The sequence below is a fragment of the Rhinoderma darwinii genome, chromosome 8, assembly GCF_050947455.1.
Source record: "Rhinoderma darwinii isolate aRhiDar2 chromosome 8, aRhiDar2.hap1, whole genome shotgun sequence".
NCBI lineage: Eukaryota > Metazoa > Chordata > Amphibia > Anura > Rhinodermatidae > Rhinoderma > Rhinoderma darwinii.
Window position 1 is genome coordinate 15,095,523 of NC_134694.1, and position 26,587 is coordinate 15,122,109.

Sequence of the window (26,587 nt, forward strand, 5' to 3'; positions counted from 1 at the left end):
TGAACCTCTCATGGCCGGCGTTACGTAGTAAGGCCCCATGCACACGACCATATTTTCATCTATTCGTAAATACTGTTCGTAAATACGGATCCGTAGTCATCTGTGAGTTATACCTATATACGGAACGGTATCTGCAAATGCGGTCCGTAGTGCATCCGTATTTAAACCGTATATACGGATCCGTAAAAAAAAAAGAGGGCGGTGCAAATTATGTCATCAACATGTTGCATAGCACCGCCTCCATAAATACGGACGTTTACGGATGCACATCCATAGCCGTCTGTTTTTCCGAAAGCACCCATAGGCTTCTATGGGAAGACCGTGCCATAATTACGGACAAGAATAGGACAGGTCCTATAATTTTTTCAGCACGGACACCCATCAGTAAAAATACGGAAAGGTGTCCATGGCCAATAGAAATGAATGGGTCCATAATTACAGTCCGTAATTACGGATGAAATATGCGGTCGTGTGCATGGGGCCTGAATGGTAAAGCAGGGACATGACGGCTCCCTGCTCCACCATTGGATTCAACTGTGTCTGCATCCTGAGGATGCAGATACAATCTATACTGGACATGCCACCAGCTGCCGGGACAGTGGGACACCGCCCGGTAACCGGGACTGTCCCGCTGGATCCGGAATGGTTGGGAGGTATGGATAAGGGTCCCTATAAGACAGGTTTACATACATTATATTTGCATAAAGGTTTTCTGCTTGTCATTATCTGATCTACTTAACAAGATATTACTGCTCACCCTTCCTCATATCCAGATAAATTTTCTTTGGATTTTGAAGTTCAGCAAAGAAGGTCACTTCTGAGTAATAATTCTTTGTCCATTGAAGAAGCTCCTCGCTATTGACTGGCAGATCATCACGTGAAACATTGTGTTCTGAATGGAGCACAAGTTTGGAAAACTGACATGAAGAAGCAAATATAGATACAATTATTCGATAGCTCTATAATAAATAAAGAATAGATGCAATGCAACAAAAGCATAAGGCCCCATGTACACGACCGTAAAAATTCTCCGTAATTGTGGACCCATTCAGTTCTATTGACCGCGGACACCTTTCCGTATCGCTACGGATGGGTGTCCGTGCCGTAGAAGTGTACTGCAAAAGATAGGACATGTCCTATCTTTTGCTTTTTACGGGCCGTGCTCCCATACTTTGTATGAGAGCACGGACCGAAAATGCGGGCGGCTGTCCACGGCGGTCGGCGGCAGGCCGTGCCCACAATCGCGGCCCGTGATTAAGGGCACGGCCTTGTGCATGAGGCCTAAGAGATACAATATAACGAACTATTAATCACAATTTCTGATTTACCAACAATGATTGACTATTTTAATGTTATACTGGGGTCAGGAGACAAATTAAAAGTAAATTAAGCAATATTTTTAATTTTGACATGGACATCGACCATGGGTGGTGACGACGAGGCATCATCATGTTCTGACTGGTGAGGCCCCAGTAGAAAAAGACTGAGAAGCCCTGACATAGACCAATACAAATCAGAAGCAGATGTAGCTGATTTGAGTTTGTACAATGTAGTTATTCTGCGTTTTTCAGTTATTGTCACAATGTCATTGGTTTTACATAGGACTGTAGGCAGACCTTTGTATTTTATGATAAAACATTGTCTAGCTTTCTAATATTTGTTTTTCAGTTCCTCACTGTTTCTAAATTTTCAGCTTGCTGTCAATTAATAAAGGTGCAGATAGATAGTTCTGAGATGATAGATAGATAGATAGATAGATAGATAGATAGATAGATAGATAGATAGATAGATAGATAGATAGATAGATAGATAGATAGATAGATAGATAGATAGATAGATAGATAGATAGATAGTTCTGAGATGATAGATAGATAGATAGATAGATAGATAGATAGATAGATAGATAGATAGATAGATAGATAGATAGATAGATAGATAGATAGATAGATAGATAGAAAGATAGATAGATAGATAGATAGATAGTTCTGAGATGATAGATAGATAGATAGATAGATAGATAGATAGATAGATAGATAGATAGATAGATAGATAGATAGATAGATAGATAGATAGATAGATAGATAGTTCTGAGATGATAGATAGATAGATAGATAGATAGTTCTGAGATGATAGATAGATAGATAGATAGATAGATAGATAGATAGATAGATAGATAGATAGATAGATAGATAGATAGATAGATAGATAGATAGATAGATAGATAGATAGATAGATAGTTCTGAGATGATAGATAGATAGATAGATAGATAGATAGATAGATAGATAGATAGATAGATAGATAGATAGATAGATAGATAGATAGATAGATAGATAGTCCTGAGATGATAGATGATCTCGTCTTCCAATGACAGCATTGTGAGAAGAGGGTTATACTTACAATCAGAATGACTGGTAGGCTGATGGCACTGCCAGAGAGAGTTATAAATGTATTGTTTGCATTTATGATAAGCACAGGAGGCTTCTCGGACATCTCCTGGTTCATACTATTTCTGGAGATCTCCAGTGGCAGGAAATTAAAATTCTGTAAGAAAATTTAGAAATGAATTCAACGGATACTGGATAATTGATGCATTAGTAGACATCTTATGGAGCAACAGCCAACCCTACTGAAAGGACGCCCATCTGATGGCCTGGCACTGGAGGCTCGCAACCACAACCAATAGCAACATTTATTGGTGTTATTATATAGACATTGTATAGCACTTTACGTATGGAGCTGGTATTTCATCACTGTATGTTGGTATTATTTGAGCACTGTATGGCGGTATTTACTTACATTGTATATTATTTTTGCAGTGTATGTTGGTGGCAGCACTGTATACAATATTCAACTATATGGAAGTATTATTTGTCAAATGTATGACACTATTATTATTTGGGCACCATATGTTATAAACTTATAATTAGGCGCTATATGGTTATTTGTACACTGATGACAGTACACCATATGGGGGCATCCATCAAAGGGTACTGTACAGGGCAATATCTAACGTAAGGTCGGCCACGGGATGTCAGTGTTGCTACAATGTGAAGTTGCACCTGCCATGGCTGCCATGTCATGGACTAATTCACTTAGTCACATCCGTTGTGCAACTGAGTCCAATCTTATGGGACGCAGTATCATGCAACAAGGCGTTTCAACCTTGACCCATGTTGTGATACAAATACTCTTCTAGATCTAGCTTAAGGCTAGGGCCACATATTGACTGCATGACATTATAGTCACAAGACTGTCATGTGACAGAAGCTCATATAGAGTCAGAATACTCTATGTCCTTCTTAAAGGGGTTGTCTTTATTAAGACAGCCCCTTGTCTTCTATGAAATTTCCTCTGCAGCAGCCACTACAGGTGAAATGTGGTGTTACAAGTTGGCCATCCTCTTTGTTAGCAGCTCTGTGTCATATCGACACATCATTTCCATGTATCAGTGATTTTTCAACCTTAGAAGACAGGGAAAAATTTCTGTTGACATTTATAGTGGAGCTTTGTGGTCACTGAAATGGAATTATTGTCATTGAAAGTAATTTAAGTCCCGTAAATTGGAATGGATGGTAAAGAGCCCCTGTACACTGTATCTATTCCTACATCCTCCTGTCCATCTGTGGTTATATCCGCTGCTTCCTGCGTCCTTACCCTGTTTCTGACACTCCATCTGTGTACAAGTGATACAGTATATTCATGGAAGTCTTTGCTTTATTCAACAAAGTGAAATTTGTTTTAGGATGTTAAACATACTTCTTACATCTTAAATCTAGAGGCTGGAAATTAGTGTAAACCTAATACTGGGAGGTGGATACTTTAATAAAATGATGTCCACCTACAGCCACCACTAGGGGGAGCTTAGGAGCTAAGTGCATACTACTTATAGATTGATTTAAAGAGGCTCTGTCACCAGATTATAAAATCCCTATCTCCTATTGAATGTGATCGGCGCTGCAATGTAGATAACAGCAAAGTTATTTTTTTTCAAAAACGATAATTTTTGCCCAAGTTATGAGCAATTTTAGATTTATGCAAATGAGCTTTTCAATGGACAACTGGGCGTGTTTTCTCATTTTACCAACTTGGCGTGTATTGTGTTTTTACCAACTGGGCGTTATGAATAGAAGTGTATGACGCTGACAAATCAGCGTCATGCACTTCTCATCGTTCCCACCCAGCTTCTTTCACTGCAGACACACAGCGTGACGTCACCCACAGGTCCATCAAACTTGGCGTCGGACGAGGCATTTAATACACTACAATCCGGAAGCAATGCAGAGTATTATGTCAGCGGCCAAATAATCGCATAGTCTAGTACCCTAGAGGGACAAAAAAAAAAGTTCCAAAAAAGTAAAATAAAATGTATAAAACTATTTCTAAAAAAAATTAAATAAATGCAAAAAGCTTTATTATGCAAAAAAATATATATAAAATATATATAAAAAAAGTAAACATAATAGGTATTGCCACTTCTGTAATGACCTGAACTATAAAATGATTATGTTATATATTTCCCCAGCGTTCAACACTATAAAAAATATACATAATAAAAAACAATGATAGAATGTCTGCATTTTGTTTATCCTGCCTCACGAAAAAAAAACGAATTAAAAAGCGATCAAAAAGTCGTACATACCCCAAAATGGTACCAATGAAAAATGTCTTAAACACTTAAGCATTTTCTTCTTTTGAGTCCACTCCTGTGTTTGGATAAAAAACGGAGCCAAAAACTGCATCAAAACGGCGTGTGTGATCCTGGCCTTAGAGTGTATGTGCCTCAGATAGGGAAATGGGATTGCGAGCCTCTATGCACGTGCAATCTCTGTACAGCAAATTTTATTTTAAAAATAAATAAATACAAATGGCTTTTGTTCTTCAAATCTTTCCTGATTTAGGCCTCCTATTTTGCAGCCAAAACATTTGTTTTCACTTAACATTACAAAATGTGAAAGTGAACAGCTTGGTACACAAGTTTAATGAAAGTTACATTTGTAAAAAAAAAAATAAAAAAAATCTAAGAATTCTTATTTTTCCTTAACTCCGTGAAGCAAAGGGTCCGGGGACTTTCTAACCATATACAAAGGAGGGAGTTTTGTCACTAGAATGAAGCAGAGATTTGCATCCCGTAACGACATCGTGTCGCCCTTAATGATGCCGCCTGGTGATTCGACTCATTTTCTAATTTTATCCAGTGAATTTTCAGACATTGTTTCCCCTGAACTGAATTAAGACTGTAAGCTGCATTTCCAGTAATTCTTCTCTGAGCCAAGAATGGCCTCTTTCCCTCACCCAATACAGTATACGCTGTGCACTATATACCTTGTAGACCCCATGTAAACAACAGAAAGGGATAGTTGGGAAACAGGTCCTAAAAATATCTAATAAGCAAGAATGAGCTCTGTTGCTGTGCAGGAATTATATGACTGGTTCAGATGAAGGATTTTGAAATAAAGCAAAAACACCCCTATTAACGTAGATAGATTAAATTTAATACCCCCATTCAGTGACAATACCACTGCACTGCCTAAATTAAATCAACATATAGTACCCAAATAATACCTCCATTTTGTACCCCAATTATACCACTATGTAAAGACCAATACTGTCACACAGTGCCCTAATAATATCAGCACACTGTGCACATATAGTACCCCATTCAGTGCACAAATAAAACTAAATTACAGTACACAAATAGTACCACCATACAGTGCACAAATAGTACTACAATACAGTTCACTAATAGTACTAACATACAGTACACAAATAGTACTACTATACGGTGCACAAATAGTACTACCATACAGTGCACAAATAGTACTAACATACAGTACACAAATAGTACTACTATACGGTGCACAAATAGTACTAACATACAGTACATAAATAGTACGACTATACAGTACACAAATAGTACCTCCACAGCACACAAATAATACTGCCATACAGTACACAATTAGTACCACCATAAAGTGCACAAAAAAATACTACTATACGGTGCACAAATAGTACTGTTAGAGAGTAAACAAATATTACCACCATATAGCACACAAATAGTGCTACCATACAGTGCTCAAATTGTACTACCATACAATGCTCAAATTGTACTACCATACAGTGTACAAATAGTACATCCATACAGTACACAAATAAAACCACCATACAGTACACAAACTTTACTCACCCCAGTGGCCGCCAGTTTTCTTATCCTTGTCGCCGGCATCTCCCTGCACAGGAACACCGGTGCGCTCTGCTCTCTCCTCCTCTCCCAGCCGATGCACGTAGGAAGTGCGCGCACGCTCGTCTTAGCCCTTAAAGGGCCAGCGTGCACACCAGGAATATTGCCCCCAGCCTATCCCAGCACATCCGGAACCATTTAAGGAACTCTGCCCACTTCCTCAGTGCCTGAGCGATGTTAGTTCTAACCCAGAATTAGTCTGTGAAAGTCCCGTTTGCAGTTCCCTCAGACCTGTGTCCTTGACTATCCTGTCCAGTATACGTGTCCAGTGTCCGTGTTGAGTCCGGTATCCGTGTCTGGTGCCCGTGACGAGTCCAGTGTCCGTGACGAGTCCAGTGTCCGTGACGAGTCCATTGTCCGTGACGAGTCCAGTGTCCGTGACGAGTGCAGTGTCCGTGACGAGTCCAGTGTCCGTGACGCGTCCAGTGTCCGTGACGAGTTCATTTTCCGTGTCGAGTCCAGTATCCGTGTCCAATGTCCGTGATGAGTCCAATGTCCGTGACAAGTCCAGTATCCGTGTCCAATGTCCATGAGGAGTCCACTGTCCGTGACAAGTACAGTATCTCTCTCTGGTGTCCATGACGAGTCCAGTATCCGTGTCCGGTGTCCCTGAACAGCTCAGCTTCCAATAATCCAGCACAAGCCAGCTTCCGATAATCCGGCATAGACCAGCTTCCAGTAATCCGACACCAGCCTGTCATCAAGGTACCGTTGCTCATTGACTATATTAGTTTGGCCAGCTGCTATTCCGTTGCGGTAGAGTAGCCCAATGGGTCCACTTTCCCGGTGGACGTTACAACAAATATTACCACCATAGAGTACACAAATAGTACTACCATACAGTACACAAATCGTACTACTGTACAGTGCACAAATAGTACTACCATACAGTACACAAATATTACCACCATACAGTGCACAAATAGTACTACCATACAGTGCACAAATATTACCACCATACAGTACACAAATAGTACTACTATACAGTGCACAAATATTACCAACATACAGTACACAATTACAAACATACAGTGCACAAGTAGTACTACCATACTGTACACAAAGATTACTACCATACAGTGCACAAATATTACCACCATACAGTGCACAAATAGTATTACCATACAGTGCACAAATATTACCACCATACAGTACACAAATAGTATTACCATACAGTACACAAATATTACCACCATACAGTGCACAAATAGTACTACCATACAGTGCACAAAGAGTTCTACCATACAGTACACAAATATTACCACCATACAGTGCACAAATAGTGCTACCGTACAGTGCACAAATATTACCACCATACAGTACACAAATAGTATCTCCATACAGTACACAAATATTACCACCATACAGTGCACAAATAGTACTACCATACAGTGCACAAAGAGTTCTACCATACAGTACACAAATATTACCACCATACAGTGCACAAATATTACCACCATACAGTGCACAAATATTACCACCATACAGTGCACAAATAGTACTACCGTACACTACACAAAAAGAGTACTACTATACAGTGCACAAATAATATCTCCATTTAGCAATTAAAGAAGTTTATTTTTTACTACTCATTAAGATAAAAATTCCCAAAAGGTGTTCTCAGCTAAAATTTATTTTAACTAGCATACCACAGCCATATACTTAAAGGGGTTGTATAGGATATGAAAAACATGACTGCTTTCTTCCAAAAACAGTGTCACATCTGTCCACAGGTTGTGTATGGTATTGAAGCTCAGCCCCATTCACTTTAATAGAGCTGAGTTGCAATACCAGACACCACCCATGGACAGGTGTGGCGCTGTTTCTGCAAGATGACACATGCACTTTAACCATAACGTCACCCACTTAAAGCAAAAATAGGTACAAAAAGTTATGAGAGGCACAGAGCACAGCTCTTATGTGGTACGTTACAATTTTTCACATGATCCTATGTATTGGCCCCCAAAGTTTCCAGAAATATATCCCACAGATATTCTGTAACATTGTGTGGCAGCCACAGATGTCCTATTCCAGTGTGGGCCAGCCATAGAAACTCCTATAAGTGCCTGTGTCACAGATGGCCCCACCAAGAGTGCCTATCACACGTATGCCCCCATAAGCGGAACCTCAGATGCTGCATACTAAGAATGCCAGAAGCTCAGATAAATGAGATACTAGTGATTTCCAAAGAAACTCGGAACTTTACCATCAGGAACACTTGTGGGATCAGTGGAACTCAATATTTATAAGGGCTCATTTACACGAGCGTGTAATACGTCCGTGCAACGCGCATGATTTTCACGCGTGTCGTACGGACCTATATTGGTCTATGGGGCAGTGCAGACTGTCAGTGATTTTTGCGCAGCGTGAGCCCGCTGCGTAAAACTCACGACAGGTCCTATATTTCAGCGTTTTTCGCTCATCACGCACCCATTGAAGTCAATGGGTGCGTGAAAATCACGCATGCCACACGGAAGCACTTCCGTGGGACGAGCGTGATTCGTGCAACAGCTGTCAAACTGCGAATGTAAACAGAAAAGCACCACATGCTGTTCTGTTTACAAACATCCAAACGAAGTGTCATAACGATGGCGGCTGCGCGAAAAGCACGCAGCCACGCATGATACGGGGCTGACACACGGAGCTGTTAAGTGCCTTTTGCGCACGCAAAACGCCACATTTTTTGCGTGCGCAAAACGCACACGCTCATATAAACCCGGCCTAACTCTGATAACAATAATATATTACTGGTATGTAACATTGACATTTCTTTGGTAAAAAACACACACAATACTGAGAATACTCACAGCATCTGTGCTTGAAAAATGAACATTTAGCACATAAACTTCTTGGCTTGAAAACTTCGCTATGCAGCCCTTCGTGGTTAGGGAATGTTCGGCCACAGGTTTCTCGCTATGATATTTTTCTAACTCACAAAGTTGAACCGGATCTGGAATAAAAACATTGCGAGAAAAACCACATCATGACAACTCTCAAGATAAGACAGAAATCAGAATACTAGAAATACAGTGTATGAGGCCACATGTCTATATACCCTATAGCATGCAATATAATCCTGACATCAGTGGAACCTGTTAAATTATCAGATATTCTGGATTATTGTATAGTCACAGGAAAATATATATTAAGGGTAAGGCAAGAAATTTCACAAACTGACTTGTTACAATGGTGACGTCCTATTACAGGACCACACACTAATTCAGTGATCGCTTTACAACTATTCATCCTTTCACAAATATTAGTAAAGGCGACTGCATGGCGAGGTGCTGGACTTTATACACCTGTGGCCAGTGGAGGTCTTTACCACCAAGCAACCAATGCAATTCCCAATAGGGACCACCTGAGAGTGCCACAACTTTCAACTTTTCCGGACAGTGGCGTAATGGCCGCTGCTAGGAGTCCCAAGCCACCCTGCCCCAGTTTGAACTGTATCTGCGTCCCCAGGATGCAGATACCAACTTTTAATTGTATGTGCTTCCTCGGGACACAGATACACTTAAATAAAATGGTGGAGCAGGGAGCCGTCAGCTCCCTGCTCCACCATTCATTTACTGACCCCTGACCTCAGTGCAGACTGTTGTAATGAAATTATCACGCCAGCCTGCACTGAGCCGCCGACTGCACGGGCCGGTAAAGGCCTGAAGAATGGGATGCTGAAACTAGGCTTTTATTATGTTAAGGGGCACTATTTATGTGTGGCGAGGCACTCAGGCCTTATTCACATGAACGTGTCTGTTTTGCGCTCGTAAAAAATGAAGCGTTTTTCCTGCGTTGCAGTTCCGTGTGATATCCGTGTTTGCGTTATTTACGCGCGAATGTCATCTGTATGTCACTCGTTTTTTACGTCAGCAAAATAAACTGAAGGAGGTGGTTTTATTTTTCTCATAATTTCTTTAGCAACTGTTGCGTGAAAAACGCATGGCACACGGATGTGCGTCCGTGTGTTGTCCGTGATTTTTACGCACCCATTGACTTCAATGGGTGCGTGATGCGCAAAAAAACCAAGTATAGGACATGCAGTGAGTTTCACGCAGCAGACACACACTGCGTGAAAAACACTGAATGTCTGAATGGCCCCATTGAATTGCATAGGTCCGTGTGACGTGCGTATTTTTAACGTGCGTAACACGGACGTGAAATACGCTCATGTGAATAAGGCCTAAAGCTAAGGGGGCGTCAGTACTGTGTGGGGGGCACGAACACGGCAACACTACTGTGTGGGTTACACAAGCACAGCATCACTACTTTTTGGGGCCCACTAAGGAGCATCACTGTGTAAGGGGCACTAATAGGGAATCATTACTTTGTAGGGGCTACTAAGAGGGCATCACTACTGTGTTAGGGTAAACTAATGGGGCATCACTACTGTGTAACGGCACTATGGGGGATTCATTACTTTGAAGAGGACACTAAGGGGGCATAATTGCTGTGATGGGGCACTAAGGGGACATTAATACTGTGATGGGCACTAAGGAGGCATTATTACTGTGTGAGGCACTAAGGGGGCATTGATTAGTCTTAATTAGTGCCCCAAGACATAATTTTGCTTGGGGCCCCAGAAATGCCAAATCTGCCCCTGCCTGTGGAAATGGGACTAAATGAAACAGCTGTATTCAATGATTAAGAGGTTGTCCCAATACCTTTGTCCATATAGTGCATGTTACTATCGCTTGCTAGTAGAGTAAGATTCCATAATATCTTGCTGTACTGAGTGCTGGACTATTAGATTTTCTGTTCTGCAAAATGTCGGATTAAAGGGTAACTAAACAAACTTCTGACATGTCATAGTGACATATCAGAAGTTTTGATTGGGTAGGGTCCAAACACTGAGACCCCCACCAATCGCTAAAACGACTGGCAGAAGCGCTTGTGTGCTTAATTTCTGTTCAGCTTTTTCCTGAAAGCCGATGTAGCGGAGTACGGACTCACAGACTTTCTATTGAGCACGTACACTGCTACATCGGTTTCCAGAAAAAGCCGAACAGAAACAAAGCTGCTCAGTGCTCAGACGAGTGCTTCTGCCAGTCGTTTTAGTGATCGTGGGGGTCTCAGTGCTCGGAGCCACACCAATCAAAACTTCTGACATGTCATTATGACATGTCAGAAGTTTGTTGAACGTTTAGTTACCCTTTAGGGTATGTTCACACGCAAACGCCAAATACGTCTGAAATTACGGAGCTGTTTTCAGGCGAAAACAGCTCCTGAATTTCAGATGTAATTGCAAGTACTCACGTTTTTTTGCGGGGTCTTTTACGGACGTTATTGGAGCTGTTTCTCAATGGAGTCAATGAAAACGGCTCCAAAAATGTCCCAAGAAGTGACATGCACGTCTTTGACGTGGGCGTATTTTTACGCGCCGTCTTTTGACAGCGACGAGTAAAATGACACCTCGTCTGAACGGAACATCGTAAGAACCATTGCAAGCAATGGGCAGATGTTTGCAGACGTATTGGAGCCGTCTTTTCAGGCGTAATTCGAGGTGTAAAACGCGTGTGACCATACCCTTAAAGAAATGTACTGTAATGCAAGTTATAGAGAGGTGTGGTGGTACCAAGTGGGACTGGCTTTTAACCAGAGTTTTAAACGCTGGTACCACGTTCTAGTAAGGCCACGATAGCCTGATGCCACTAGTGTAAAATAGTATCTGCAGCTGCCAACAGCTGGGTAGCCACATGAAGGGGCTCTGGCAGGGTCTGTATTTTATCTAGGCGTCTGGCCTGAGTTCTTCATTTATTTAGGTGTCTGGTCTGGGATCTGAATTCATTTAGGGTTTTGGTCTGGGATCTAATTTATTTAGGGGGGCTGGTTTGGCGGTCTGAATTAATTTGGGGGTGGTCTGTATGTATTTAGGGGTATGGTCTGGGGTTTGTATTTCTTTTGGGATCTGATCTGGATCTACATATGTGTCTGCGTGGTAGCAATGTGTCTTTTCCACGCCCCCACCCTAGATTTTATTACTGAATTGGTCCCTGGAAGCGGTACGTCACAGCCAGTCAGGAGAGCCTGAAGAGGGGAAGAGCACGCCAGCAAAGGCCACGGTAAAGAGAGAGAGTAAAGGCCCTTTTTAGAATTATCGGGCAAACGCTCGTTCATCGGATGATTGTATCGTTTATGCTGCACTTCTCCCTGTGTAAACAGGGGCGACTATTGCCAACATTATAGAAATTGTAGTAACGAGCGCTCGTCCCCGTACATAGCTCCTTGTGAAAGGAGCAAACGAGCGCCGATCAATGAGCGGTCTCGTTGATCGGTGATTGTTTACACATCCCATGTCGGGACGCGTAATAGGACCCTAAATATATCCGGCTTTGGTGTTTTGCACCCGCATCTCTCCTCCTCAACCCCTACATCTTATTAGATACCGCGGTGCTGAACGCCAAGTTGGACTGGCGATACATTTGCATTGTATTGTGATTTAGTGTTACAATAGTGCGAACAGGCAGTGGCCTGGCTAGGTTTCCCTTGCTTTCTATGAACAGTCACTGACTGACAGAAAAATCCTACTGTATCACTCAGCAGCAGGGGGGACAATGTTAGGGCGCTGGATTTTCCCTGTGTGTCACCACGTGCTCTTCAGTCAGACGTATAGTAAAAATAGCATCCTGCCCTCTGGATGTGTGGGCAACTTCCCGGTGAGGATGGATGCACGGAAGCTCTACACTGGATTAATAGGAGGTTTAATTAATGACTGGGGCTCAAATCCAAACTCAGTCTGGGGTCACAGACCAGAGTAGTCACTATTGTGCACTGCTTCCTGTCAGCACAAAAAAACAACCCTTATCTGGATGCAACAGACTGGCCCCTTACACAACCTCCCTGCTTGCTGCTCCTCGGTATATAAGACTTTCTGTATGAAGCGACATCCTACACTGACTCAGCAAGCCCCATGTCCATTCTAGTAAACCCTATAAAAAAGAATTTCCTACTAAACTTACTTTTACTTCCCTAGCACAACTGTCATTGTCAAAGTGAGGGGTGATACTTGGTGGCCCGGCCTCAAAGTGGCATGGCCAGTCTCCTGCAGTGCTGTTCCCTGCGTCACCCGACAGGCCAGCTGGCACCACATTATGTCATATCAGATAAAGCCGCACAGGCGGGTGCCTGGACAGAGGCGCTCGGTGGATCAGATAGGGAGGAAAATGCAAAAAAGGGAAGTTCTGTAAGAGCAAAAATAAATACAGTCACCCATCCCCCCATAATGCAAAAGGACCCAACGTCATGACGCGTCTCAGTGTCTCCTAGAGCCAAGAACCAATCAGCAAAACAACTCCAAGAATGGAGATCTTAGTCTGAGGTATCGAAACTCAACTTGAGGAAAGCAATACAAGGGCAGAAATAATATAAGAATCCATGTGACCCTGCAACTTCACACGGTAGAGAAAACGGCTTTTCCCTCTAAAGGTTTTCATTGTTTAGTACAAAATTGGCTTCACGCTAAAATTTGTGGCGTAAAGAGACATCTTCATTAACCAATTAATGACTGCCAGTACGTCTTCTTATGTCAGACTTTAAGGGATTTTCCACTATTAACGTAGTGGTGCACAACCGAGCATGCTCACTTGTTAGATCGGTGGTGGTCCAACTTCTGAGACCAACAACGATCACTAGAATGTGGGATACCTGTCACCCCTCCTGTATATAGTAGTGGAAAGGAGTTGTATAGAGCGATGACTAAGCATGTTAGCAACTCACTATAGACAGGTCTAAGGGAGATCTGGACACAATTGAGCATGCTCACTTTTAAATTGGTGAGAATCCAACTGTCAGGACCCCCACCGATCACTAGAATGGGGGATTTTTGTCCCTCTCCTGTAAATAGCGGAGTTGGAAAGGAGTTGTGTGGAGCAATGCTCACAACCCACTCCAAACATTGCATGAAGTATTACAGAGGTATTCTCCCCTAAAAGGGAGAATGCGGTGCCGTGCGGAGGCACCCAACATCGGCACACAGAGTGCCATTCGAACCGTAGGGGGGCACTAAGGGGACATCATTACTGTGAAGTGGAACTAAGGGGGCATTATAACTGTGGGGTCATTATTACTGTGATGGGCAATAAGAAGGCATTTTTTATAGTGTGGGGCATTAACGGGGCATTGATTAGTCTTGATTAGTGCCCCAAGAAAACTTGCTTGGGGCCCCAGAAATGGCAAATCTGCCCCTGCCTGTGGTGCATGAAATCAAAGGATGACCTCAAGTGAGGTCTGTTAGGATCCAGATTTTAGAGTACCTGAATGTAGCTAAAAACATATACAGGTGACTCCGGAGGTCGGCATTGTGCTATTGCTCTGTAGGAAAACCAGTCAGAAACCTGGGTAGCTTGAGGGGAAGATGATACAACTATACGTACAGAAATAAGTACTATGGATTTTTAACTTAGAAAGTTCCTGACATTTTTATTTTGTTTTTCTCCACTACTTTGGTTAACCTACACTAGTGGCTCCCTTGTCTCAGAAGAGACAGGAAATTTTATGACGGCCTGTGTCTTCTGCTCCACAGGTAGACTACAGGCTCCTGTAAACAGCAGTCTGCATTCTGTTCATAGTCCAATGGTGGAAAACTTCAACTGCGAGGTTATAGTAGGTAGGATTCCGATTCTAAGAGTATTTTGAGAAATGGCCGGTCATGCTTCACTGTAAAATTCTATAGGTTACATAGTAAATTCTGCAAGAATTTGTGCTGTGGTTGGACGAGATCATCCTGCATTATTTTTCTATAGACAGGAGTCTGTGTCTTTATGATGTAGAAGTCAACCAAGCACTTATGCGGAACTCAGGAACTGTGAACGCTGACCGCCTGCTCCAGAGCTGCGAGCGCTAACTCCCAATCCTCAGAGCTGAGCAAGAAACAGGATGGAAGAGCACTTCAACTCCGAGTAAATGTTAACAGGATGGAGCCAGGCAGACGGACAGACGCGGCGCTTGGAACAAGTTTCTCGGGGCTGTAAACTCTTTACAGCTTGTCGCCAAATTGTTAGGACACACAGGAAGATATAGGCGTGTTAAACTTTATATTATACTATATTACATTACATTGTATTATATTATTGATTCCGTGATTGTTTCATATACTCAAAAAGTGTAATTTGTCGAAAGAGCGCTTCCACCGAAAAAAAAAAAAAATTGTAAAAAATGACTAAAGGTTACAATTATTGCATCCGCAATGCACAAAATGCAACTTTCCATTGTGCTCGGATGTACTGGATTGAATGTGGCCGGCCTTCCTTCCTCACATCTGCTGGAGAGCTCAGAGAACATACATTGACATGATTTGATTAATTACAGCCGAATTAAAGCTGGTGTCGGCTCCACCATGTCGCTCCCTCCTCCATATCCTCTCCTCACTGTTATTTATCAGTCGCAGAGCCGCGGAAAACCAGCCCTGTCAAATGATGTCAGGTTCACCTCTTGTAACACAGATGGAACTGGTTTGACCTTGAAGTTGTTCCCTTTCCTCCAATAGAGAACAGGATATTCTCAATTCATTTTGGGTTCAAAAATAAAACTTAAAGGGGTCCCCCGGGTGATTGAATTTAAATAACTAAGAACTAAAGGTTCTGCATACAGGATTTGGGATACATATGTAGAAAACTATAGACCTTTAGTCCTCAGTTATTCAAATCTACATTCTCCCAGAGAACCCCTTTAAGTTTAATCAGGTTGGTTTCACATGGTGCTGTCAAAATGCGGTTGCAGCAAAAAAAATCATTTTGACCACACCATGCGTACCCAGTCTTATGCCTGGGGTCCCCAAAATAAGTACTCAAAGACCAACTTGTAAAAGGGGCTGTATGAAACTAATAAGGCATGCAGGTTTCTTCCAGATACAGCGCCACTCTTGTGCATGGGCTGTGTCTGGTATTTCATTTACTTCAACGGGGCTGAACTGCAATACCACCCACAGCCCATGTATAAGAGTGGCGCTGTTTCTGGAAGAAAGGAGAGATGATTAAGAAGATGATGTTTACAATAATAAATCAAGAACCTTTATTTTGGCAAGGCCATGATTGTCCAACTAAGACTGAATGAGGCCGGTTAGGGCTCCCGACTGGGTACAGAATTGCTACAGTGCCAGACTATGACTTATGATCTGAGATGCAGGCTAGACATGTGAACCAAATCTTATTTTACATTATTTTTTTATGTAAAGTGTGAAAAGTTGCTCAACAGTTGTGCAACTGTCTTGGTCCTCATGCACTTCTGTTGCAAATGTCCTATATATGTATTTCTACTGAGAGAGACCACTTCTTTGAGAAGACCACAACTGATCCAGACTAGATTGTATCCCTTCTACTGGCTCTCTTATTTGAGAGGACAACCCCTCTTGAAGACCACTTTTTACCAATTTTGGTTGGTCTTCTCAAAGACGTTTCACTGTGAGGCTGGGTTCACACGACCTATTTTCAGGCGTAAACGAGGCGTATTATGCCTCGATTTACGCCTGAAAATACGGCTACAATACGTCGGCAAACATCTGCCCATTCATTTGAATGGGTTTGCCGACGTACTGTGCCGACGACCTGTAATTTACGCGTCGTCGTTTGACGTAAAATGACTGCCTCGTCAAAGAAGCGCAGGACACTTCTTTGGACGTAATTTGAGACGTTTTTCATTGAATTCAATGAAGAACAGCTCTAAATTACGGCCGTCAATGACGCCTCGCAAAATGCGAGGACGTGCAATTACGTCTGAAATTACGGAGCTGTTTTCTCCTGAAAACAGTCTGTAATTTCAGACGTAAAAGGCAGCTATCGTGTGCACATACCCTAAGGGTATGTGCACACGCTAGCTGGCTTTTACGTCTGAAATTACAGACTCTTTCCTGGAGAAAACAGCTGCGTCGTTTCAGACGTAAAAGCAGCTCCTCGCATTTTGCGAGGCGTCTTTGATGGTCGAACATTTGAGCTGTTCTTCATTGAGTTCAATGAAGAACGGCTCAAATTACGTTTCAAAGAAGTGTCCTGCACTTCTTTGACGAGGCAGTCATTTTACGCGTCGTCGTTTGACAGCTGTCAAACGACGACGTGTAAATTACTGGTCGTCTGCACAATACGTCGGCAAACCCATTCAAATGAATGGGCAGATGTTTGCCGACGTATTGTAGCCGTATTTTCAGGCGTAAATCGAGGCATAATACGCCTCGTTTACGCCTGAAAATAGGTCGTGTGAACCCAGCCTAAGTGTAGCTAAGCCCTAGACATGATCTAACGGAACATGTTGAGAATTGGTCCCCAAGTCTTGGTAACACCACTGAAAGGGAAGGCGGGTTGGGCGAGACACTTTATGCTATATAAAAGGAATGACTAAAATAGAGCTAGAAAAAAAACACATACCGCATAATGTTATACAATGTTTTCATGTCAACAGGAAATAGGGGCCCTTTTTGGACAGGCTGTTTATTATTTGTGGTCACATCCTGTGTTCCTGTAGCACTTGGCTACAAAATGTGACAGTGAACTCTACACCATGGAGAATACATGACGATCCCACAACCACTGTATATAATGCTGGCACCACTTGAAGGACAGGAACATGGTACTTTAGCCAAAAGTCCTCACGTCACGAAGACGTTGTCCATTGCCCACTACAACCAACTATAAGACAGCAAAATTTCACATACAGATGACACATCTAATCTTTATATACAAATTGTCTGAATATGTTAAATGCTTTACATAGGGAATGAAGGCGCAAAAAAAAAAAAGCAGTGCTTGCCGCTTTCCGTAAATTTGTATACTATAAGAGAGGCCCTTACACAATGGAGGATGTGGTTGCCAGGAATTATCTAACGGACGTCCCCAGGTCCCCGTTTTCCCTATAGGTGAGGGTCTGATAGATAGATCCTGAACCTATGAGGCATTTATGGCGTTACCTGTCGATAAGAAAACTCCTTTAAGTCAGCAAGATGGACTGTACATGTGACGAGGATGGATGAAGGTTCGTTCTTTCTGAGGAGGTAGAAGAAGACCAAAGTGGAGGGGAGATGGAGGAAGATGCCGAGTGAGTTGGTGGCAGGAATTTAAGAAAAACATAAATGAGAAATGGCCGAAAAATCATTGAGTAGTGCAAGGTCAGGTACCAATGTAAGAAGAAAAACCTATTAAATAAAATATGGTTATGAAAAATAGCTTAATACATTACCTAGTGGTCTTCAGGGCTTAGGCGGATTGTTTTCTAAAACCATGGACACCAAAAGAGACAGGACATTGTGCCCCCTGGTATATGTACTGTTCAGAAGCCATGGGATATAATTCTAAATACACCTACTATATCCTCGGTCCCTGTCACATTAGAGCAGACTCACTGAGAACATCACACAAAGTCAGAGGCCACATTAGAAGCCTACATTGCCGATCCGGTTCAAAATGCAGAAAGATGACGGACACCATGATGAAAACTGATATAATCCATTAAAATCAATGGGTTATGTCGGGCGCCGTTGGTGTCCGTCAGGTGACAGATCTGGCATGGTTTTGTTGTCTGGTCTCATAACGTTCATGATCTACAGTTATCCTCATGTGCATAGGTGCGGGCCAAACCTGCCGGGCATCCCTACTTAGGAATAAAAAGAGTGGACCATGTTGAACTTCAGCCAATCTTTTTTTTTTTACATCATAGGGATGAAAATAGATGGAGGTGTCTAGTAGCCATCATCTCTTCTCCCTCTATGGACAGATCATAGACGTGTGTGCCAAAAACTTGTTATTTTTTAGAGTTTTTGAAATATTATTTGTACCTATATCATAAAACACACACACAGGTTTTGGGAACCCCGAGCATCCATTCATTCACACATTAAAGGTATACATTTGTAAGTGTGGCCTCACCTCAAATAACTTTATGATAGTTCAGAAAACGAAACAATATAAACCATTCATTCCTCAATATAGGACCATCTCTCGAGGCCATCCTCTCCACTAATGTCCCAGGACACCTCTGACAGTGTTTTATCTCTGTTGGGAATAAAGGATCAAGCGTCCTTCACCTCCAACATTTACCATTGGAGGAACGTTGGGCTATCACCATACACGTTAGATTGTTTCCCGATTCTTCAGATATTGTCAGGTTTGGCAGATGTTGATCTAATGTGTAAGCCCAGCTTTAGTTGCTGCAGGGAAAAAGGACCCTAAAAATGGTGGCTGGATTGGGGGTTTTCAGCAGCAAAACCCCCTCCTATGAGCTTCTGGGATGGGTTCTCCAAGTATGAGGGTTGTAAAAACATGCTGGGGCTACATGGTTGACCTTGATACTGCAAATTTGGTGGTTTGTCTTATACAGAAGATCAGTAGGATAATCCACAATGGTTTAAGGCAGTGATCCCCAATCTGTGGGTCCCCAACTTCTGCAAAACTACTACTCCCAGAATGCCCTGATAGTCGAGGGTTGTCAGGGTATGATGGAAGTGGTAGTTTTGCAGCAGCTCGAAAACCACAAGTTTGAGATCACTGGTTTAGGGTCAACCCAACCTCACTCATGAGGTTCACACAATTCATGAAATTGAATATATGGTGAAGTTGAAGCCACAAACTTGCTGAGGAAGGTCAGTGAACTTTTATGTTCTTAATTTTAAGTATTTTGTTCCTGTTTTGCTTTTACAGTCTAAAAAATTCCTCCCAAACTAAGAAGCATCTGTTTGCGTGCATAGCATGGTCCCCCTGGGTATTTCTTCTACTTGATGGTAATCATCCTTCCAAAATTTTCTTAAGCTGGGACTGTTTAACTCCAGATTAAATAACATATTACTCACAAGATCTTGTGATCTACAAGTCCCAGGAGGTCGTGAAGCAACAGAAAATATAATCCACACGACTTGTGGGTCTACAATAGAGAACTGAACATTAACTATTTGAGTGTCTCATGTACATCAGAACATCTCAAGGAACCAAAGAAAAAATGGACAATAGCCAGGCTCTTCTGGACCTATTAAGCTGGGACTAGTAGTTCCCCAACACCTGGACAACCATCACTTAGACTTCATTGACTCATTTCCAACTCAATAAACATTAATATCACAAAAAATTTTTTTTTTTTTTATGACTGGCCAGGGACGTCATAAAAAAAAGGCTTCTTTTTTGGTGTTGAGAATTAGAATGAATAGAATTGAGATTAATAAAGCCACAACATGTAGATTGTAAGCTCTATGGGTCAGAATCCTCTCCGATTTTGCTCCTATATTCATAGATGATTTGCTCGGTAGCTCTATAAGTAAGTTATATCAGTATGGTTCATGGCTCCATCTGAAATTGTCCGTGCTTGAGATAGGAAAATTAGATTTGTGAACCCCGCCGGATACAAGAACCAAAGTGAGTGCCTTCTCCATACAGCGCTGTGGTATAAGCTGCCGCTATATAAAAGAATACCCAATAATAATATACTTCACTCCTACAAATGTCATGAACTTACCAGAATGTCCCATTCGGAGACAAAGACCAAGAAGAATCATCTGAAGAACCTTCATGTTTCTCGTCTTCTTTCCTGCTTCCTTGAAGTCTTCTTAGCCTGTGTCCAGGAACGCCGGCTCAGACAAAGCTCCGAGCAAGCGACAAAGTAAGATCAAGGCTGGATGGACCGACACGGAGCTGGAAACCGTCAGACGGTCACAGAAATCCAGATTTTGTTCCTCCTGAGAAGGCTGGCTGATTATAAGTAGCGAGAGATAAAGACCCAGAGAGGGGAAGACTATGAAGTAAGAGGAGATGTAGGAGATGAGGAGTGGACAGCTGTCCAGATTGCTCTGCCGTGCTGTGACAACCAGCAGTATCTGATGAGCTCCGTCCAGGAAACGGGGACTAGGGAGGTCTGATGCAGCTGGATAACAGCAAGGAGGAAATGCCTTTTACACAAGTAAAGAAATTCTCCAAGGAGCCCGAATACCAGAAAAACAGACCCCCCTCCCTCTAACACACGTCCAGAAGGCGTGGTATATATTAGTTAAGGCTGAGCCCCCCATTGAGGATGGACTTGATGTTTTTGTCGCTACTTTTGAAGTGTTCTTCTGTTATTCATATAGGCTGACATGACAATGGGACTCCTACAATAGGCCCAGATTTATCAAATGATAGGTAGACATACAGTATGAATGCGTATGTATAGTCTGGGTAACAACTAGCCGGCGCGGAATGCGGATGATGTCATCCTAATTTCAGTAATGTTATATTAGCCAGGAATATCTGGATATTTTGACGCTGTTTTGGCTTGGTGGGTAGCTTGTTACCTCCGAGCACAAGGGCTATATGTACAAATGCTGACGAAGTCCAGGATAGGTGATAATTGTATGATCGCTGTGGCCCCACCAATCACGAGAACAGGGGTCCCAAAAGCTTAGTTTCTCCTCACTGTAGTGCGTAGGACCTTGAATGGAGCGCCGGTCGAGCATTAACTCTGCCACTCCATTAAAAGTCTAAAGGAATGACGGAAACAGCTGAGTACAGTGCTCGGCTGTTTACGTCAGTCCCATAGACATTGAATAGCGGGCGCGTGCTCGACCGCCACTTCATTCAAGCTTCTCTTCACTGCAGGGGGTGACATGAGGAGGAACAGGGCGTTTGGGACCCCTGTTCTTGTGATTAGCGGATAGGTAATGTTTTTCAATTCTGGTACAACCCCCTTAAAATTGCACACAGAAGATTTCAGGCATATTGGAAAATCTTTGTGCAACTACCCAATCATTCTGTTTTCTAATAAGGGGGTATGAGGATGGACAGAAGTCCCAAAAACTGTCAGGATGGTGCAACATTTCTACATGTATGGGGGCTTCCTTATCATCATGTTATTTTTTTAGCTCAAACATTCTGCTCCGATTTATTTCTTGATATCCTTATAGGGGTTGGAACTCAGTTTTTCTAATCTACAGCTCTACATCTGTAACGCAGATAAAATATAAAGATAAAACTGACTACCTGCAGCCACCACTAGAGGGAGCCCAGGAGTTACTGCATACATGAATTCAATGTATAAGAAGTTGTAGTAAGCTCCAGTGCTCCCCCTAGTGGTGGCTGCAGGTAGTCACAGTTTTACCATTTATTTTTATGTCTTTGCAGGAGATTTTATGTATTCATAAAAATAATCCGCACAGAATTTTGAACCTTTTTAGATAAAAAAAGAACAAAAAGGTGATCATCCACTTTAGGCGGGCCAAAATAATCCAATATAACAAACAAACATTTAAAGGGGTTCTCCAGGACTTTTACATTGATGACCTATCTAAAGAATATGTCATCAATATCAGATTGGGGGGGGGGGGGGTCCAACTACCAGCACCCCGCTGATCAGCTGACTGAAGGTGCCGTGGCGAAGAGGGACCGCGTTCACTTGAATGGGACTGGAACTGCAATCCCAGGCACAGCCGTTGTGGGTTTTTACGGCACTGTGCCCGGTAAACTATGAAGGCGCTGCGGCGTTTGTCGCTGCACCAATATAAAAGTCCTGGAAAATCCTTTCAAAGTTAAAAAACAATTATGTGAAATAAAACTGTTGAAATTGTCCATTTTGGTCAACAATTATATCATGTCTATGGACAACTGTTAATTAAGTGTATGGATCTGGAGTGTACAAGGGCAGAGGGGACCCACAACAAGAACCGTATTTATGCCAATGTTGTGCATCTGCACAGGGCTCATGCGTTTTGTCAGTCCTGGGCTCGTCCGCGCTTTCTCAGTCCTGGGCTCGTCCGCGTGTTCTCAGTCCTGGGCTCGTCCGCGTGTTCTCAGTCCTGGGCTCGTCCGCGTGTTCTCAGTCCTGGGCTCGTCCGCGTGTTCTCAGTCCTGGGCTCGTCCGCGTGTTCTCAGTCCTGGGCTCGTTCGCGTATTCTCAGTCCTGGGCTCCTCCGCGTGTTCTCAGTCCTGGGCTCCTCCGCGTGTTCTCAGTCCTGGGCTCCTCCGCGTTCTCAGTCCTGGGCTCCTCCGCGTTCTCAGTCCCGGGATGGTCCGCGTTGTCAGTCCCGGGCTCCTCCGTGTTATCAGTCCCGGGCTCCTCCATGTTGTCAGGCCCGGGCTCCTCCGTGTTGTCAGACCCGGGCTGGTCCGTGTTGTCAGACCCGGGCTGGTCCGTGTTGTCAGTCCTCTGCTGGTCCGTGTTGTTAGTCCTGGGCTCCTCCGTGTTGTTAGTCCAGGACTGATCCGGGTTGTTAGTCCTGGGCTCCTCCGTGTTGTTAGTCCAGGACTGATCCGGGTTGTTAGTCCTGGGCTAGTCCGTGTTGTCAGTCCTGGGCTGGTCCGGGTTGTCAGTCCTGGGCTGGTCCGGGTTGTCAGTTCTGGGTTCGGTGTTATTATCCATTACGTTTTCTCCTCCTCACTAGACAGCAGGAGAAGCTGCTGAGACCCCGCCCAGAGGAGGCGGAGCCTAATACCACAGCCCGGAACTGCGCGGCACCGTGATCCGTGTTACATGTTACTGAGGTGGAGGAACTGCTGATATGTCAATATAATGTGTGTATATATGTAGTGTGGTGTATATTGTATATATGTGGTGTATATGGGATATATGTGGTACATGTGGTGTATATGGGATATATGTGGTACATGTGGTGTATATGGGATATATGTGGTACATGTGGTACATGTGGTGTGGTGTACATGTGGTGTGTATATGGTATATATGTGGTGCATGTCTGTATATATGTGGTGTGTATGTGTGTATACATGTGGTGTATGTGTGTATATGTATGTGGTGTATATGGTATATATGTGGTGTATGTGTATATATGTGGTTGGGGTGTGTGTGTGTATATGTGTATGTATATATATATATATATATATATATATATAAAATGTAGTGCATGTGTATGTATGGGTGTGTATATATGGTGTGTGTGTGTGTGTATATATATATATATATATATATATATATGTGGTGTATATGGTCTATATGTGTTAAAACAGCTCTGCCCATCACACTCCTCCACCCTGGGATAAATCATCACTGCAGCGAGTGTCATCATTTCACCATTGGATGACGGTCGCATGACACGACACATTGTCAGTGCACTACAGTGCGGGTGGTGTAATATTTGAAGGTGTATTTTTGTGGTCCCAGAAACGCCACCGTATATCCAGAGTTATACAATTGAATTATAAAATCTTATTATCTTTGTAAGAAAATTAATGAGCTATTAAGTAACTTTTTGATATTCACATACAGGGAGCGACTACCTTGCTGTTTGTATGTTTATTCATTTATAAAAAAGAAAGAATTTGCAAAAATAAATTAATTCTGTCTGCCAGCATCTGCCACTAGGGGGAGCTTACTGCATATGGATTTATACAGCTCCCTTTGCACTCAATGGAAGCTCTGTGTTGCAGTGAGCACCCCCTAGTGGTTGATGCAGGTAGCAACATTATGACGATAGCATAATGCAAACATATTCCACCCAATTTAGAAATTAACATTGCATGATCAGCGCCAGGAGTTGATGGGTTTAAACTGGACTTTTCCTTTAAGAAAAATGATGGAATCTGGGAGTAATGGAACTTTTTAGACTATTTCTCATTGTATTGTAGTAGCAATGTTATTAGTTTTCAGAGCTTGGTGCTGTGAAGAGGATTTCCTGAATCTATACTAGAGGAGATATAGCGCTGGTGTTTATCTAGCCGCGCGGTTCCGTCAATATTCAAGAGTGTCGTCTTATTATTTTGCAGGGTGAAACCGTTGAAAGAATTTCCTGAGCAGATGGCAGGGATTCTCGATAATGAGAGATTATCAGGTAAACAGTTTTACATCTCGGGCTGGACAATAGATTTTGGACGATGGTCTCGGAAAATTTACTGATATTATAATCTTTAGCAAAACCGGAAAACTGAGCGTATCCATGAAATCACAGTCCAGGCTAAACACACATAGAAAGATCTTTCCAAAATTTTGTACTGATTAATTTCATTCTATATCTGTATAGGGGTTGGAGCTCTGTTTTTCTGATACAGAGCTCCAAATCCTCTGCTTACTTTCATACGACAACAGAGTTAAAGGGGTTGTCCAGGCACGGACAACTGATGACCTATCCACAGGATAGGTCATCAGTATATGATCGGTGGGGGACCAACACCCAGACCACGCAACCATCAGCCGCTGCGGCTGCCACCGGGCACTGGATGTCCATGCCGGAAGCAGATGGCTCCGGTCACGGAATAGCGGTTGAGCTGCAGCTCTGCTCCTATTCAAGTCAATAGGAGCATAGTTGCCGTTCTAAGCACGGCCGCTATGCAGTGATCGGAGCCATCTGCTTCTGGCTCAGAATACTGTGTGGGACCCCCATTGATTAGATACTGATGACCTATCCTGTGCCTGGACAATCCCTTTAACAGATGAAATTCTGGCTTTTTGCAGCCACCACTAGGGGGAGCTTAGGAGCTCATTTAAACTGTATAAATCTGTAAGCACTGAGCAGGCTGTTATGAGTTTATCAATTCATTGCATGGCCGTGTAAAGGGAAGCAGGGCATGTGGAGCTCTTTGTAAAAAATAGAGGTACAATCTTTAGGGTCTGTTCACACGTAGTGACCAAAAACGTCTGAAAATACGGAGCTGTTTTCAAGGGAAAACAGACCCTGATTTTCAGACGTTTTTTGAGCAACTCGCGTTTTTCGCAGCGTTTTTTCGGCCGTTTTTTAGCTATTTTCATTGGAGTCTATGAGAAAACGGCTCCAAAAACGTCCCAAGAAGTGTCCTGCACTTCTTTTGACGAGGCTGTAATTTTCCAAGTCGTCTTTTGACAGCGACGCGTAAAATGACAGGTCATCGGCACAGAACATCGTAAGACCCATTGCAAGCAATGGGCAGATGTTTGCCGACGTATTGGAGGCGTTTTTTCAGACGTAATTCGAGGCGTAAAACACCTCCAAATACGTCTGAAAATAGGTCGTGTGAACCCAGCCTTATAAACCTTCCTACTTTCCCTCGGATGCATCTCATCCAGCATGTAAAGCTATATAGGATTGCTACTTTATTTTGTATGGGATGTATGCAATTCTTGCTTACCTGTGTTTTTGTGCTACAATTGTGCTTAGGTTCCACGTTAGGCTCTGTTCACATCTGCGTATTGGCTTCTGTTTATAACCGAAGCTACGACGCATTGCCGGAGCTGTCGCGGGACTGATACCTGCGGCACCTGACCAACCCCGTTGACCTACAATGGGGTGGTCGGATTACGTTGGGGTATTAAACATGATAAAGTCTGTGACCGAGCCTCCGACGCAGGTGTGATCACAGCCTAACTGAACCGTTAAGAAAGACTTATGGTGGAGCGGCTTTAGATACTTCCATCTTTTCATGATTAGCTGCTTGTAGGGCTTTATAAAGCTCGATGTGAGGCATCCCAACCGTGTTGTAATATTAGGA

General features: G+C 42.8%; 1 protein-coding gene and 1 long non-coding RNA gene across 3 annotated transcripts in view; one reads left to right on the plus strand and one right to left on the minus strand.

Moving 5' to 3' along the window:
- ENG (endoglin) overlaps positions 1-21,102 on the minus strand; it is a 34,564-nt gene extending 13,462 nt beyond the window's left edge. The window contains exons 1-4 of the mRNA XM_075835252.1: positions 20,661-21,102; positions 9,047-9,189; positions 2,399-2,542; positions 758-917 (exon numbers count right to left, since the gene is read on the minus strand). Coding sequence (XP_075691367.1) covers positions 758-917; positions 2,399-2,542; positions 9,047-9,189; positions 20,661-20,715 — 502 coding nt within the window. The 5' untranslated portion in view covers positions 20,716-21,102. The remainder of the gene's footprint in view (positions 1-757; positions 918-2,398; positions 2,543-9,046; positions 9,190-20,660) is intronic.
- A 2,459-nt stretch (positions 21,103-23,561) lies between these two features.
- Positions 23,562-26,587, plus strand: part of LOC142659286 (uncharacterized) — a 47,275-nt gene continuing 44,249 nt past the window's right edge. The window contains exons 1-2 of one of the 2 annotated variants that reach the window (XR_012850298.1): positions 23,562-23,683; positions 24,893-24,957. This is a non-coding gene — a long non-coding RNA (uncharacterized LOC142659286). The remainder of the gene's footprint in view (positions 23,684-24,892; positions 24,958-26,587) is intronic. The other variant, XR_012850299.1, reaches the window with a different exon arrangement.